Here is an 18,030-nt window from a genome sequence, read left to right on the forward strand (position 1 = left end):
AAAAAGGTATGACTAGAATACGAAGAAGAATCTGAACAGCTTTGTGTACTCAAGCTTCCCGCAAAAGTTCAGGTTTAGCTCAATGACGGCACGTATAATCCAAGATGGCGGCCTGCATGAGTGTGTTTTCAACAAGGATTTCGCAAGGTTAGAAAGCTATTTCAAGAAAAAAGCTGTTCTCCTCATGAACTTTCTATTAATCGATAAAAAAAAGGATTGTCATTTTGGAGTGAACTTCTCCTTTAACAATTTTTTCAATAGCCTCAACCGAGTGCTTTGATTCGTGGACAAGGGTGTGAATACCAAAAAGAAACGAAAACTGACTTACGGCTCTTTCCAGCAAACACCTTCGTTAATTCTTTAATAACAAGGACATCCTGTGACGTCATGACCCGATCTTTTTCCAACAAGACGTCGTCATCATCGGCGACCGAAGATTCTCCGTAAACAGAACCCACCACCGACGAGTATCCACGGACAAAGACGTGCTTGCAACTTTTGAAAAATCCATACTCGATTAACAAAACGAGAGCATAGAAAACAATTCCTTCGCAAGCCAAGAAAATAAGATAGCGTCCTATGCCAGGATTGGCCCATGCTAGGTAATTGTCTTGGAACGCAAGCTGGCTGCCACCAAGTTTTCGAATGAATTTCTCACAGTCTTGCTTAGTGTGAGGGAAGAGTGGTATTTTGGAATGGACACACATATCAACGGCTTGATTAAAGAAATCCAGGGCATTGTAGTTGTTAAACATATCGCCAATTCCCTGACCGAGACAGTAGTTGGGCAAAACAAGAAAGGCCCATTTAAGGGCGTTGGCCACATCTAGAAGATCAAGATCTAAAGGAGAGAGAAAAAGACAGCTTACTTGTAATAGTTTTGCTGATGCGCGCCTCAACTTATTTAATACACGCTAAGAACAATGAAACAAAGGATGACCATTAGAATGAAGAGACTTAAGGAGTACTTCCCTGAGGTACTGTTTATTGCGCTACACGAAGTGGTTCTAATTTTTGAGGTCCTGGAAGAAATCCTTCAGCGAGACAAGTGACTTCAAAGCCACCGAGAACTAATTTACTCGTTATTGTATCATTCGTGGTAATATACAAGGTAAGGTAATTCTGGTCCCAATAAACGAGGAAATATTGTCTCAAGAAGAAGTGTTTCCCAGTTTACACGCTCACGCTACATTTGTTGCGGAGGCAAAAAAGGTTTATGATTTTTTTTTCAGTATTGTTTCACTACCTCGGCAAACGTTTCCACGTTCTCACACCGGCGAAAAAAAGGTGAACGCTTCTGGAAAAAACTAATTACCAAGAAAATTATCCTTTTTCTGGGACCTTTAAATTCATGAAAAAAAATCTAGAAATAGTCTGATCAATAAACTGATATCCATCAAGTATCTTTCGACTTTGAAAGCCAACGTGTTATCGTACCCAAGCTCTGTGGGTGAAATATTTTAAGCAGAATAAGGTTCTCTCTTATGCTTTACCTGGAATACTTAGTATGAAGACAGTAAGGAGTGTTGCCAGTCCAGTAATTGTGTTAAACATTGTTAGAGTAACGAATGCTGTAGACGCAGTGCGGAAGACAAAGGAGAAAAGATACATGAGAGGAATGATGGCCCAGCCATACAACATCAGCAACAGAAACAAGTAACCAAGCCGTGGACCTGAAAAACAATTGCCAAAATAAAAACGAACAAAAAGGAATTCACTTCTTCGTACCATGAGACATCCACCACGAGAAAAAAAAAAAAAAAAAAAAAAAAAAAGAAGATATATCCAGAAATGCGGGCAAAGGCAAAAATGGCAGACTTGGCAAAATTTCGCCAAGAGGGTGATGTGTGGCAAATTTTTACAGACTTTCGCCAAATTTACGGCATCATCTCCATTTCTGGACATCATAACCTCTAGCTAACCAAGCGCGAGGGCCGTACTGGAGAATATGGTCCGAGGTCGTGGCAATGATGAATGTTCGTAATCTTCGGCCTTGCATCAGCGAACTTTGAACGGCAACTTTTTACATGCAAAAATAAATTCCGTTTCCTATAACTGTACTGTTGTGATGAAAAAAATGAATTCCGAAATTTAAAAAATTATTGTGTTTCGCTTAACTTGATCCCCGGGAGAGCGAAAAAAACACCGAAACGGACCGTTTTCACGGTAATGGTCCGTTCTGTAAAATCCCGACCAAAAACCAGCCAATCAGTGCTCCAATTGGCATGAAAATTGCTTGCCATATAACAAGTGGAGATATTTGACGACTCAGCGAATATGGCGGATTTAACGAAATTTCGCCAAGAGCGCGACGTGTGGCGGATTTGGCAGCATTTCACCAAATCCTCCATTTTCGCCATTACCTGCATTTTTGGACATAAGTAACTTAGTTGAGCATCTAAAGAATTCAAGCATCGCTTATGTGATTATAAATATGAAAACCAATTTGAAGTCTTCCTAACACGTAGCTTCAGCCATTTTGAAAGTTCAACGTACGCGTTGGTTTCAACGATTTTAGAAGAAAAGAGAGACTGCTCGCAGTCTACCAATCATTTAACTGAATTTGAAACAAACCAATCAGTTAATTGGTCACCAGAGCCCTTCCGACGCGAGTGACCGTGAGGGAGTAGTTTCTAATTGGGTGTGACGTGACTAGTCCACCCTTGGAGGGAAAAGCGAGAGCCTACTGTTGAAAACTGATGTTGAGCAATTACATAAATTCTTCCCCATCCGGTGACATCACGAGGAAAACCCTTAAGAATGAGACAGCATAGGCTAATAAATTTCTCTAGCAATGGAACGTAAGCATTTTACAAACCTGAAAAAGCCGGGACGTCGAAGGCTGCCACAAGTACTAAAATCGACAGGGCTGGGATAAGAAAATTGATGAGGTCCCACGTGTAAGCAGAGTCCCAGTAGCTGAATGGGTCGACACCGCTGACAAACTGCACGTGTTTGGCTTTGTTGGAACGTTCTTGGACAAGAAACACCACAAAACTTGAGGCCAGGAAAGCCATGGCAAACAACAGGTTGAAGGAAATCTGGAAGCCAAGTCCATTTCTAAAAAGAAATGAAGGGTGTTTAAAAAAACGAAATGATATAAATGAAATGCATCCTACATATTGCACTGCGGGTATGAAATCAAGTAAAACTATGTTCTCGCAGTTATGAGCGCAATTTTACGATTGCGTCGAGAAGCCTGAAAAATTCAAACATGTGAACATGTGAAGCTTGAAATGACCAGCTCCCAAAGTCAGAGGCTTCATAGCTCAGTTGGTTAGAGCGTCGCACCGGTAAATCGCGGGGTCACGGGTTCAAACCCCGTTGAAGTCCTGAATTTTTCAGGCTTCACGACGCAATCGTAAAATTGCGCTCATAACTGCGAGAACATAGTTTCACTTGGTGTTTAAAAGGAAATTCCGGTAATCAACACCCTACGAACAGGCTCTAAAGTTTTGCGCGGCATGCAGTATCGCTTCGCCGCTTCTTTGCCAGTCGAAACACTCGCGTTGCCACAACAACAGCAAAAAACTGAAGAGCCGCCTCGTTGCCCTAGAAATATAAAAAAATAATCTATATCGATTTTTGAAACGTTTTAGAAATTATAGCCCATCCGCTTAACCACTGTGTCATCATTGTTACGACTCATTTCATTGTTATGTATGTCTCTTACGCCATGCATCAATTGGTACTTACATTTAATGCCTTCGGTGTTAAATCAATCGTGTGGTTTGTGCAATAAAGGGAAGGTCCCGATGAACACAAGTCAGGATATCGAGTTACGTTTGTTGTTTGAAAACAAGAAGCCGGCGAAGGAAGTGTAAGAGGAAACGCTGTCATTCAACTAATTCCTTTTTGCATTTCCGAATTCAATGCCGTGCCCTTGTAAAATTTGAGTTCAAATGCCAAAAGTTTGGGATTACGGGATGGTGAGAAGTTGTTTTTTCCTAAATGATCGAAAACTGATTTTCAAAGAATGAGATTTCTAGCTTGGATTCGTCTCGAAAATGTGGAGTAACTGAATTCGAAAATGGCCATTGTTAAACTTTGGGACTTGGGTACACTGTCAATCTCTTTTTCCCCTCGTTGTTTAACACTATTCCATAGTGATTTTTTTTCACACAGGAAGAGCGTTTTTTCGATGCATTATTAAAGGTCTGACTACGGAATACATTCACTTACCGTTGCAAGTCATTAATTTTTTCCAGAGCCGTTCGGGGTAGGGGATGGTTAACTGTTGTTATACTGTAATTAGTTCCAAGATAAGACCGCAAAATGCCTTTATCTGCAGCCGCAAGCGACACTGCAATAGCATGGTAAGCTTGGTTGTTGAACCATGCAGTGACGTTAACTAAGAAGATATGAAGAGAACACAATCAAGATAATTCAGAATGTTCTTGAAACTACATAAAAATAATCATATTTCACAGCTGCTGAACCGTGCCTTTATTGAGTTTCACACCTCGAATGTTTCAGGCCGTGCCAAAACTCTAGTTTCTTAAGTACAAAGGGTATTCTTGGTTTGCAATCACGTGATTAGACGTAATAGCGGAGCTCCGCGCGCTGAAGGCGCGCACATGGAGCACCATGGGTAAGAAAATATGGTAACCCATCTGTGCGACAAAATCTCCATGTATTACGATCAGCATCACGTGACCATATCGCGGGCTCAAGTTTAGAGCTCATCGAGGTGGCCATACTTCAGATAGTTTACAGTATCTCAGGAAAGTACTCGTTAGCATCTTTCATTTGAGTGGTCATCCTTTGCTTCATTGTTTTTAAGATCAGAATTGAAAGCTCCAAAGAACTAGCGAGTCTAAAATCAGTTGAGACGAACCTAAGAATAAATATCCCGGTAGCTCCGCTTTTACGGTTAGCTAAATCTATACATTAATAAAGCCAAATTCCCAAAAGACTTTTTCGCTATTGTTCAGTACACCAACCAATGACGTGTTTACTAAATTTGAGTGTCACTTTTGGCTCCAAGCGCAGTGACGCAGTATGATGAGAATTTGTATGATTGGAGGGACAGGTTTTACAAGGCCCACCCCTAACTTCCCTTCGTCCAATCAAGCTAAAAGTTCGCGGCTTGGTGATTGTTCCTGCAGGATTCCTTCACTTCTCGAACTCATCGGAATTGTCATCGATCTCATTATCTTTTCGCATTCGCTGCAAAAAAAAAGGCGATGGCAAAATCTCGGGGACACCAACGTTTCTCTGTTTGCAATTTAGGGACAACAATATGGCACACGGGGGAAAGTAACTCCATAACATTTACGGTAAAGGAACAAGTACCAACCTGTGTCATTTTTCTTAGCAAATGTAGCAGCAATCAAATCCTTTTTGTTGAAGTCACCAAGTCCCATATCCTTAGCTTTGCTTGTCAAATAGTGCATCATGTCACCAGTCACGTGAACTGGCCGAGTTTTCCCATGCTGCCATTGACTCCTGTACTTCTCGGCAAAATGACGTGCTTCACTAGAACTTTGAAATATTGTACATTCTCAGAAATAATTCATCGAAATTTCTTCTGTGAGCAAAGATTATACAGGGTTTTGTGTAAAATGGTCGTAACCAGCCGCGGGTGACCCTCATACTGCTTGATTTTTCTTGTCAAATAGAAATCAAATACTGGAGTTTGACGAATGATTGTCAAATATATGACGACAAGGGGCACACGCTCCCCTTCCATCAATTTTTCCTATTCTGCTTTCAAGCGTTGCTCCCGTTTCGTTGTATTTCTTGCATGGACCCTCCATACCAAATGAGTTCGAGAGCCACGGTCAAATTTACGCCCGCAATTTTCTCAAGATTCATCCTTGAGTTGGCTGGTCGGTATTCACGGTGTCGAAATCGAGCGGGAGAGCACACCTACCGTCCTTCAAGGTTGAATGTATCATAACAGAACTCGCAAACTCAATTTTGATAAACTAATGAAAAACGAAGTCTTCCTTTGAATCGAGTCTCCAACTACCTATTTACAACACCACAAGAAGCCTGGTGTTTGGCGTTATTTTTGGTTCAGGATTACCTTTGCTATTTTCTCGCTTTACCCGCTTAGGTGATGCGTCCATGGTGATGCGTCACTCCCTTTGTGGATTAGAAATTTACATTTAGCTTTGTATGAAAATTATTGCATCCAACTTAGTAACGGACAGTCATTTATGAATTTAAAAGGCTCCCTGACAACGGCTTTAGTTCAGCCACAATAAAAGCTTAAAACGAACTCAAGATAAATATAAAGTAACATAGATGAAAGTTGCGCATATTTCATGACGCCAGGTTGAGAGTTTTAAACTTCGGCTTATCGGTTAGCAAAAGACCTTTGGTCGGTCGCTTTTACTGCCCTTAGGTTTAAGATTTTTATTTTATACTACATACTCACTTTTCTACACTCCATGGAACATAATTCGTCTCGAAGTGGTCGGTAGACAAGATTAACGGTGGAGAGTCGGTGGGTTGAGGGAATGTCTTTGCACTGATAAGAGCAATGAGTGTGAAAACCAGAGGAAGGAGAAGCTGAGAAACAATGGCTGCTTTGTGACGCTTGGAATGAAGGACACGCTTTACAAACATTGCATACCATCGCTGCCGAAACAGGCGAAAACCCGATGAGTGAGAAAAGCTGTTGTACTCGCCAAAAGTGCCATAGCTGCCAGAAACAGATCCAAAGATTCCCATTCTGGCAAGAACAGAGGATCGCTCGGTTACGTTTGGCTCGTGACCATTCATAGATTCTGTTGTGTGCATTGATGACGTTTCTGAAATTGAACACAAACCACAGTTTCTTAAGGCGTCACAACGAGCTGGGGAGCATTTTTTTAAATAATTTTTTTGTTTATTCCTATCCTGGCTAAGGATTACCAAAATGAATGCCAAAAAAGTTGCCACAAAACATATGGGACACAAACGAAATGGCTTGTAAGAAGGTAATCTGAGAACTTTGACTTGGAATGGTGTGGATAACGCTTTGCAGCTGATCAGAGGGCCGCGAACGAAATATGCCAGTTTCGTATTCTCGCAGCTGGACTGGATCTAGCATGAAATGGAGGCTAATGCGGGCAAAATAATTTGCATTTGGAAAGATTTGCCCGGATAAGCCTCCATTTCATGCTAGATCCAGTCCAGCCATGAGAATTCGAAAATGGTCTATTCGCACCAAGTGAGAAATTCAGCGTCACGTTTACGTGACGGCAGGCAGCATTTTGTCACAAATAAAAACCATGACGGTTCTCTCTTTCGTTTCTAGCTTGTCTCTATCTTTTGAGAATTTGCTCAATATCTGTAGCAAACAGGCAAAAAAATGAGCTAAAATCACACAAGTTTCCTAAATCGAGCAGAGATGGTGCAGTGCTGAGAGCACGCGCTTCTTATCAAAAATTATCCAAAAATCCCTGTCTCCTTTTGTATTTGCTGTTTTATTCAAACCTTTCTTCGATGTTTAAAGTAGCTATTTTTAACATTTCGCTTGATTTGGTTGCCGGTTCTCAGAGGCTGAATTCGGCTAAATTTCTTGTCACAGCTCCCTTAATCCTTTCGACTAATCTAATCTAATCTAATCTAATCTAATCTAAACTGATCTAATCATTTTACTAAAGTCTCAAGGTTATTTAGCGGAGCACGAGTGCTCTACAAGTTGGGGAGACTACGCCCTTCATACCAATTTTGTTCCAAGAAAGTTTGCACACAACCTAAAGAGTCGGGACAATCACGAAGTGATTAGAATAAGGTGAAGTTTTATTTTTAGGTGACGATCTCGTAGCCGTCGTCTCCTGTCGACGGAGAAAACGCCGGCCGTAACTTACAAGAATACAGTGAACATTTAATTTTCTATATCGTTTGGAGACTATTTCGTTTTGGGGATGAACGGAATAATAATCTGTTTCTTTTGCTTCAGAGAGCAGAGTGAACCGGATAAAAGCAATGAAATTAACAAAAAATACACCGAATCCGAGTTCTTTTGGGAGTTTGGGGGAGGGGAGTTTAGGGGGGGGGGGGGGGGAAGCAGGGCTGGCGCAGTGGTGAGAGCACTCGCCTTCCACTAATGTGGCCCGGGATCGATTCCCGGAATCGACGCCATATGTGGGTCGAGTTTGTTGGTTCTCCACTCTGCACCGAGAGGTTTTTCTTCGGGTACTCCGGTTTTCCCCTCTCCTCAGAGACCAAACATTTGATTTGATTTGTTCTGACTTCAGTTGATTTGTGGCGGTTTAGAGAGAAAATTTACAAATTATCCACAGATGCTCCAGTCTTCTAAATTTGTAAGAGCTGCATGATTTTTTTTAACACATATTTTAAAGGACAACTTGAAAATTAACGAAGGAGAGACCCAACTGTCCCGAAGACCACTTTTTCAATAAGATAAAACTTTCGATTGTTCAATGATCGTACCTTTGGCTTGACAGAAGTGATCCTCGGACCTAACTAGACAATGTAAGCAATCGTCACTTTAAGAACACCTGAAAAATTCAGGTGGCTCCAACGGAATTCGAACACCTGACCTCTGCGATGCCAGTGCAATGCTCTACCAACTGAGCTTTGAAGCCACTCATTTAGGAAGCAGGTCAATTTGTTGGGCTCCTGTGTTCCCGTAAAAGGACCTGATGAATGAAAGTTCTGTATATTTGAAGTGTGGATTATAGACGTCTATGATTAACCCGCAATTCAAATACACATTTCTTTCACTCATTCTATTTTCCCTTGACCAACCTTCGTCGTCTTGTTTCTGTAGTTTGTCACTCAATGAACTGTCCATTTCCTCTCCGACCTTAAGAAACACTTCCTCCATAGTGGTTACTGAAGCGCCATAACTTGCAATGCCAAGCTCTTGGCGACGCGTTTCCAGTTCCAAGAAAAGCTTCTCAAATTTGCCGGTTGCTTCACTTGGCAAGATGAATGACAATTCTGCACCTACAAGTAAAATGGACACAACGGTCCACAACTAAGATTTTTATTTATTTACTTATTTACTTATTTCCAAAGAAGACGTTCTGGATGACAGTAGAACAGTAGATAAATTGGCATGACGCAAGTCATACAAGAATAAATTGTAGTTAAAAGAAATCACGTTACAAGCGCTTGGTCCCAATAGGAATGATATCTATTCCTAAATATATGCAACTAGTTTAACTACCGTAGGTGGCAAACGGTCCACCAATGTGCTATCAGTGGAGTTGGCAATGCCTTTCCACAATTGTTCTTAAATTAAAAAAAAAAAAAATCTTACATTTGTCCCAAGAGTTCAGCTGGCTGTTCTTGTGGGACTCATGTACGTCATAGCAATTACAAATTTACTTTCTTTTTTTCTTTCACAAACACCTAAACAAACACAAGACACTACTTGGCCAAAGCAAAGTTAAAATCTCTCACAGCTGCAACGATCGCGGCATTGTTATCGAAGCTAATTAAAGAGCTACAGTTGCGCAATAAATCAACTTTTTTGGTTATATTTCGAAGTAAACTAGATTTTCCTGTCTGAATTTCCAAAAGGAGCACGGTGCTTATCACTTCCTTAAGGAAGCCAGCAACAAAGTTGGTCTTTTTGTGAAACTTATCAATTCCATAATTAAAGTGACTCAAATTATATAAACGGCCGAGCTAGTTTTGAAAGAAAGTTTGGTGCTGCGTGGGTAGGGAGTAAAAAGAAGAAAAAAAATTGGATTTGCCAAACGAGTTGATAAAGCTGGGTAAACTAGAAGTAACCTCGGATTACTGAAGTGCGTTCAATTCGACAGGAAGCAAAGGAGAAGGGTGGAGAAAGAAAAAACTGTATAGGAACAAACAATCATGAGATGCGCGATCGTCATTTGCGCATATGACGCATCAATGCACGTATGACGTAATTCAAGATGGCGCTGAAAAAGCAGACGAAGGGGAAAAACGATCACCCTCTCTGTGCACAGGATACCCAAGATTAGAAAATGTCGAACGCAATTAACCACTGACTGTCGTTAGCTCTTCGTCAACTTTCACTCTGACGTTGGACTTGCGCTCAAAACGTCGGCTCACAAAACTTTCCTACGGTGTTTATTTTACCTTTATCAACTCGTTTGCATGATAAAATCAAATTAGTGATTAATGATTCCAAGTTCAAGTGAGGCCTAACACTACTGTGACGTTTTTATGCCCAATTATTCCATCAGAGATCAACCCTAGTATTGGAATTGGGCCCACACAAGGACAGAGAAAAACTCTGACCAGGGTGGGATTTGAACCCACGACCTTCGGATTAGATCACCGCCGCTCTACCGACTGAGCTACAAGGCCAGAACGGGAGCAGGCCGTGGGTATGTGAGATGTTATTCACAAGGACAAATTCGGCTCGGCCCAAGCCTAGTTTAGATAATCATTAGCCGTTGACCTTCAGTAGCATTTTGTGGTTAATGATTCCAAGTTCGAGTGAGGCCTAACACTACTGTGACGTTTTTATGCCCAATTATTCCATCAGAGATCAACCCTAGTATTGGAATTGGGCCCACACAAGGACAGAGAAAAACTCTGACCAGGGTGGGATTTGAACCCACGACCTTCGGATTAGATCACCGCCGCTCTACCGACTGAGCTACAAGGCCAGAACGGGAGCAGGCCGTAAGTATGTGAGCCTTGTAGCTCAGTCGGTAGAGCGGCGGTGATCTAATCCGAAGGTCGTGGGTTCAAATCCCACCCTGGTCAGAGTTTTTCTCTGTCCTTGTGTGGGCCCAATTCCAATACTAGGGTTGATCTCTGATGGAATAATTGGGCATAAAAACGTCACAGTAGTGTTAGGCCTCACTCGAACTTGGAATCATTAACCACAAAATGCTACTGAAGGACAACGGCTAATGATTATCAAATTAGTGATATCGCAGCTCGTGATACCCAATAATAGGGAGCAGCAACGACAACGGCGACGGCAACAAAAACGTCACAAATTTGCAAATTTAGTAAGCAAAAACAATAGCTTTGCACGCCCTGCACGTGCGTTTTTCGCTTTTGTCCATTCATTTCTTTGCCGTCGTCAGCAAAACAACAACGTGAAATAGCAAAGTTTGAGGTTTTATCAAAAACGTCAGCACTTGAGGATAGATTTCAATTAAGTGCCGTTCCGACGAGTGCCATTTTTGAGGAACTGCCATACCCTAGTAATATTTAAAAGGTTGAAATAGTCACGTAGCGATGAAAATAACGCGAATTTATATTTTAAGATGACGTTCTTGTAGGACGAGAGCACATGATGATGAATTTTCAATTTTATCTCTAAATATCCAGTGTTCTCAGCAATTTTAACTTGTTCTGAAAATGTGGGCTCACACTTTCCATGGCGAGCGACTTGGAGTAATCGCAGAATTATTAACTTTAACGGGAAATAATAATTTTAAACGACGTTCTCGTAGCCGTTGTCGTCGTTCTTGTTTAAAGTGCACCTAACCCCAAAAATTTTTTTCGGTAAAATAAATCTTTGCACCTGTTCGAAACGCATTGCGGCCATTTTTTCCTTTTTCTAACAAATCCTGCCATTTTATAGGCTTCGAAAGTTGCGAAAATCCAAGCATCTTTTGTTCACGACCGAGTCAGAAGGGGAGTGGGTCTATTCCCGCTTTGACGTCACATACTGATTTACATCGCATTAACTCTTTGTAAAAATGCATGCAAAGTAGATTGTGACGTCAAAGCAGGAATAGACCCACTCCCCTTCTGACTCGGTCGTGAACAAAAGATGCTTGGATTTTCGCAACTTTCGAAGCCTATAAAATGGCAGGATTTGTTAGAAAAAGGAAAACATGGCCGCAATGCGTTTCGAACTGGTGCAAAGATTTATTTTTGCGAAAAAATATTTTGGGGTTAGGTGCACTTTAAGGTCCCTAATATAAAACTAACCGAACGCGAGGGCCGTACTGGGGAATACCAAAACGACCGAGGGCCAAATATTCCGATAATTCCCCAGTACAGTACCGAGCAAGTGGGGTAGCAAATAGTTTATTAATTATATGGCATCGTTTCTTTGTGCGTTCGGACACTTTTCCGCTTGGTGAATGTTCGCAATCTTCGTCTTCCATCAGCGAACTTTGAACAGTAATCTTTTAATCATTAACATGAAACTAAATTCCGCTTGCTATGATTTGGACTGTTGTGAGGAAAGAATTAAATTCCGCTTCTTAGAAACCCTTTGTGATTCGCTCAACTTGAATTTCCCGGTAGAGAGAAAAAAGTACGGAAACGGACCGTTTCCATGGTAATAGTTCACATTGTAACGAGCCAATCAAAGTGCGTCATGCTCCGGCATACACTGTAACCCGGCCTGGGGTACAATTTATGATCTACTGCAACAACATTGATATCAAGGCCTCACCAATATTGCTCTCCACCTGAGCTGTTGGTACATGATTTTTGACCACTGAGATCACCTTGGAAACATCACAAGTAGGTTCCTTTACCGTGACCATGTGGTAACCTACTCCATACTTGCTTTTGAGAAAAAGAGAAGATCCACAGCACTTGATGTTTCCTTCTGCCATGATGGCGATCCTGTCACCAAGGATGTCTGCTTCGTCCATGAAGTGTGTGGTGAGCAAAATGGTTCTTCCTTCCTTCTGCTGCTGTAGCACGTCCCAGGTGAACCTACGAGCTGTTGGATCCATTCCAGAGGTGGGCTCTTCCCACATCACTACCTGATTGGAGGGCCATTGAAGTGAGTGAATACGCCATCTGGAACCCTACCAAGTCCCTTTACAATTCTGTGTATGGGACGTTTTACGGATACAAACTGCCACTCCATTTAACAATGGAAATGATTGTTTTTCTCCGTTTTATGGGCAGACAAAGAAAAGCAATTCTTTACCCATTGAATGGACAGTTTACAGTATTAATATAACGAAAGTTGCTTCCACATAAACAGGACCTGAACAATGGATGATCGGAAAATCAATGGATTAATTACTGTTGATTAGCATCGATTGGCATCGGCCAATCTATGATCAATCGATAATCACACTTAGGTGGTCGCGAACTCCATCGATTGCCATCGATTGGCACAAAATTCATGTCTCCGTATCTTCAGGTATCGCGGGAGTGTACGCAGATCGTATATTGTTTTTAAACCTCAGTAGCAAAGGTTCGAGTCCCGCTCAGGGCAAAAACCAATTTTTCGGATGGGTGTGTCGAAAGGTAAAATGCACGGTATGTGTTCCTTTCTCCTGTATGTATAGACTATACCTTTCATTTGCCTCGAAATTTCTAACTTTCATGATAATCGATGATTATAGAAGTAGTTTCCCATCGATTAATACTGATAATCGATGACGATCAATAATCACCAAAATTTTCGTGATTGATTGTCCATTGATTATCAAGATCAATCGATTAATTGATATCGATTGTCATCGATTGTCATCGATTGCCATCAATTATTTCATTGATTGTTCAGGTCCTGACATAAAGAACATACCGGAGCCACTATCGTTTTCAGCCTACAACCATATTAAAGTGCATAGAAAAAACTGCCCTTGGTATTTAGTACAGGCCAAGGCCATACTCCAGATCTAATCATCTTGGCAGCAATTTATTCGCATTTGGATCTCCTGGCCAGTGAATATCATATCTATTTCATGGATGGGCAGTTACTAGCAACCACTCCATACTGGGTATTAATAAATATCGACCCTAGCACATACAGTTGTCCTGAAGCTGGATGACTTTAGCAAGAAGATAATTATCTTCTTAAAATGTGGATTATTCTCTCTGTCACCACTTGCAAACACGAGTCAGGACAAAAAAACCTAGTTTACACTTGTAAGCACTTTTGTTCTGAAAGTGGATGCAATTTTTGCTATCTATAAATTGCAACTTCTTAGTGAAGAGTGTAATCGGAAAATTAATACTCCAATAAAATTTCAGTGTGATTTAAGTGCATTGAACCGGCAATAGGCCCTGTCATGCTTTGTCATAGAGGGATCTTACACTCTCACACTTTAAAAACTGCAAAAAATGGCTAACCTTGGAATCAGCAATCAGTGCTATTCCAACAGATAGTTTCCTTTTCATTCCACCAGACAATGCCCGTGTCTGTGTGTATCGTTTATCACTCAATCCAATGCAATCTATCATTCTATCCACCTCTTGTTTTACCCGGTAAGAGGGACAGCTCTTTAACTTGGCAAAAAACCAAAGATGCTCCTCGACAGTCAGTTGGTCAAACAAGACATCATGTTGTGGACATAGACCTGATTACAACAGAGTTAATAATCAATTTTACCAATGCCATTGATAAGATAAAATTAGGATTATCAAATTTCACAGATTTGTTCAGAAAATACTAATGAAATGCATGTAATGGTAAATGTCACAAGTGCACTGTTAAAGCATTCTGTCTGCCTTGCATAAACCCGTAAACCTCAATTACATGTAACTACCAGTATCGTTTGGGACTGGTTATACCATTGCTTTTGCAAAATTATACGTCAACGTTTTTAATTCAAAAGAAATCTTCGCCACTGGTGCATAGCTGCATTAATTAATTTTTCTAGGACACTTGTAGGTGTTGCTGTAAAGCATTCAGTACCTTTTCCCCATATTTGGCAGTTTAAGGGTAAAGGGCAAGTGGTGCTTTCAATTGTGTGTGATCTGTCATATTTTATCATTACCCACACACCGGTAATTATTAAAACCATGGGATTCTTCGCAAGTCTTACAAGGGCACTTAAATTCCAGCAAGTCGATCTCTATAAAAAAGAGGAAAGTTGCAAGAGCTTCCATTCGTTGATGGAAATTCTTCACATGGTTTGTTATAAGAATTTTCTCTCCATGGAATGGGAACAACATCTTTCTGACTGATTCCTGCATATAATTTTCTTAACGCCTCTTTTCCATCATTTGTTGTTTTCTGTAAAGAGATTGCCCTTGCTGTTAACCTACACGTATCCCTTTAAGTTATCATCATTCTGTTGTTCCCATTTTGTTTATTTTTTTTACTAAGATTGATTCTGTTACGAAAAATAGTATTGCGTGACAAGCGTTACTGTCTAGAAGCTTCGCGAGAGTTCGTAGTTTGTTTATATTTAGGTTTGTACGTAAGCGTTTCTAAATCGGTGTGTTTTGTAATCTTTCTATAATTAGAGTGATTACTATTTTAGAAAGTTCTAGAAGTTTATTGTCAGAGTATATAAGTAGACCAGTACAAGCGGAGTGTTTTTCTAACTAGTTTTTCACAAGCGAAGAGAGTTGGCGTTGGCCGTGTTTAGTCAAGTGTGACAGAAGCAGTGTTTATTCAAGTTGGCGGAGGCCGTGTAAGTTTGTCAAGTACGTGTTGTTCAGAGTTTTAATTCGTGGAAACTACGTTCATTTTGGAATAAATCTTCTTGTTGTTGTTCCGACAACCCTGCGTTCAAAACATTCGAACTCGTAACATTGGGGGCCTGGTCCTGGAGAGGAATTCATTTGTTTGCTGACTACAGAAACCAGGAAAGGACAATTCAAGAAGGAGTTACAAAAAGAATAAGAAGAACTGTACAAGAGAGTATATTGTGGTTTTGCTGTGGAATACTGCTATGGAAATGGAAAAGCTTTTGCAGATGGGAAAAGAATTTGGATTGGAAGGAGAAAAGCTGCTCGAGTTTGTAGAGAAGCAACAAAAGTTAGAACAAGAAAGAAGGAGGGAAGAGGAAGAAAAAGAAGAAAAACGCAGACAATTGGAGGAAGAAAAAGAAGAAAAAAGGAGGCGGTTTGAAGAAGAAAAGGAAGAGAAACATCGATTACTTGAAGAAGATAGAAGAAGAGAAGACGAAGAGAGAGAAACTAGGCGACAAGAACGCGAACTAAGAAAATTGGAGATGGAAGCCGAGCTGTTGAAACAGAAAGAGGCTATTGAAGCGGCAAAAAGAGAACATGAGCTGGAAATTGCACGTTTGGCTGTGGAGAGTGCTGACGGGCGTCCTGAACTGAGAGAGGATCGGGCTAAGGCACCTAAACTCCCCTCGTTTGTTGATGGTAAAGACGATTTGGACGCGTATTTGCAGAGGTTCGAGAGATTTGCGGAGACAGCTAAGTGGAAAAAAGATGGATGGGCATCGAAGCTCAGTGCTCTGTTGTCTGGACGGGCACTAGAAGTGTATTCACGTTTATCGGAGGACGCAGCTAAGGATTATGACAGGGTAAAGATTGCGTTAATGAAGAGATATGACCTTACCGAAGACGGCTATCGTCGAAAGTTTAGAGCATCCAAACCAGAAGTCGACGAAAGTCCGGAGCAGTTTATTGTACGACTGGACAGATACCTGTTACGTTGGCTAGAGCTTTCGGATACTGCGCAATCCTTTGATGGTCTTAAGGACTTGATCGTGAAAGAACAATTTATTGACTCTTGCCCTAAGGATTTGGCAATTCACCTGCGAGAAAGGGCACCTGAGACTCTAGCAAAGATTGCGAAGATCGCTGACCAGTACTTGGAGGCTCATGGTAAACATTTGTTCAGCTCAGCGAGCAGAAAGCCAACAGTGCAGCCTGAGAGGGAAGAGGCCAAGAACATGCAGATTAATCCACCAGCTCTGCATTGCTTTAAGTGCAACACCCGAGGTCATAAAGCTGTCAACTGTCCAACCCTAACAAGAAAGTGTTTCCTATGTGGCAAGCAAGGTCATGAAGCTAGAAACTGTCGATCAGGTGGACGCAGATCAGGAAGACAAAGTAAGGATGGTAACCCTGTGCAGCGTGGTCAAGTGAGTGCCAGTTGTTTAGTTCAGCCACCTGAGGATAAACCTACGGATGAAGAAGTTAAGGCCTGTATTAAAGATGATAAGCTGCTGTTAGCCTGTGGTAAGAAGATTCCATTGTTGAGTAGTGCTTGTGTTGAACCGTTGACTGGAGTGAGAAGTAAAATGCCTGTCGTGAAAGGTAGAGTTGGAGAGAAGCCTGTTGATGTCCTGAGAGATACTGGTTGTAGTGGAATTGTAGTAAAGAGGGACCTTGTATCCGAGGATCAGTTTACTGGTAAATTTAATGTTATGCTGCTCATTGACAATACGGCAAGGAAAGTTCCCATCGCAAAGATTGATGTTGATACACCTTATCTCAAGGGCCAAGTGGAAGCGCAGTGTCTTCCCGATGCTGTTTATGATTTAATTATTGGTAATGTACCAGGCGCAAGAGCCGCTGACGACCCAGACCCATGCTGGCAAGTTTCTGTACAAGAAGCTTGTGCTGTAACCACGAGAAGTCAAGCTAAGAAAGCTGGAGAACATATTCCGTTGAAGGTACCAGATACTAAAGAAAGCCCTGTAGTTGATAAAGAAAAGCTCAAGCAAATGCAGCGCGACGACGACAGCCTACAGAAATTTTGGGAGAAAGATGACGTAGTTGTGAGAGGCCAGGCTGAGACTTCATTCGAAGTGAAAGGTGGAGTTCTGTACCGCGTCTACAAGCACCCTTATGTGAACGGAGGTAAACCCCTGAAGCAGGTTATGGTTCCTGTGCAGCTGAGAAGTCGAATAATGGAACTAGCTCACGGATCGATCATGGGAGGTCATATGGGAATAAAGAAAACGACTGATAAGATTCAAAGCGCGTTCTATTGGCCAGGCATTCAAGGGGACGTGACTCGTTATTGCAAGTCCTGCGATGTATGTCAGAAGACAGTTAACAAGGGTTCCGTACCGAAGGTTCCCCTAGAGAAGATGCCATTAATTGACAAGCCATTTAAGAGAGTAGCAATCGACCTGGTTGGACCTATTGTTCCCCCGAGTGAGGACGGTCATAGATATATATTGACATTGGTCGACTTTGCAACTCGTTATCCTGAAGCCGTTCCGCTGAAGAACATCGATACTGAGACTGTGGCAGAAGCGTTGGTGGATATCTTTAGTCGTTTGGGAGTGCCTGAAGAGATCTTAAGCGACCTTGGTACCCAGTTCGTCTCTGAGTGTATGAAGGAAGTGACGCGGCTTTTGAGCATTAAACAGCTCACCACGACTCCTTATCATCCTATGTGTAATGGCCTGACGGAAAAGTTTAATGGAACAATGAAGAGCATGTTGAAGAGACTGTGCAGTGAACAGCCAAGAC

The 18,030-nt window shown here is 41.5% G+C and overlaps 1 protein-coding gene across 1 annotated transcript in view; it reads right to left on the minus strand.

The window, feature by feature from the left end:
- The window catches only part of LOC138059055 (phospholipid-transporting ATPase ABCA3-like), a 38,658-nt gene that overhangs the window by 9,270 nt on the left and 11,358 nt on the right, over window positions 1–18,030 (minus strand). Inside the window, exons 6-14 of the mRNA XM_068904565.1 lie at window positions 13,972–14,198; window positions 12,329–12,647; window positions 8,710–8,910; window positions 6,386–6,761; window positions 5,300–5,484; window positions 4,183–4,351; window positions 2,819–3,060; window positions 1,494–1,673; window positions 329–841 (exon numbers count right to left, since the gene is read on the minus strand). Coding sequence (XP_068760666.1) covers window positions 329–841; window positions 1,494–1,673; window positions 2,819–3,060; window positions 4,183–4,351; window positions 5,300–5,484; window positions 6,386–6,761; window positions 8,710–8,910; window positions 12,329–12,647; window positions 13,972–14,198 — 2,412 coding nt within the window. The remainder of the gene's footprint in view (window positions 1–328; window positions 842–1,493; window positions 1,674–2,818; window positions 3,061–4,182; window positions 4,352–5,299; window positions 5,485–6,385; window positions 6,762–8,709; window positions 8,911–12,328; window positions 12,648–13,971; window positions 14,199–18,030) is intronic.

Source organism: Montipora capricornis, chromosome 8 (genome assembly GCF_036669925.1).
Source record: "Montipora capricornis isolate CH-2021 chromosome 8, ASM3666992v2, whole genome shotgun sequence".
NCBI classification, from domain to species: domain Eukaryota; kingdom Metazoa; phylum Cnidaria; class Anthozoa; order Scleractinia; family Acroporidae; genus Montipora; species Montipora capricornis.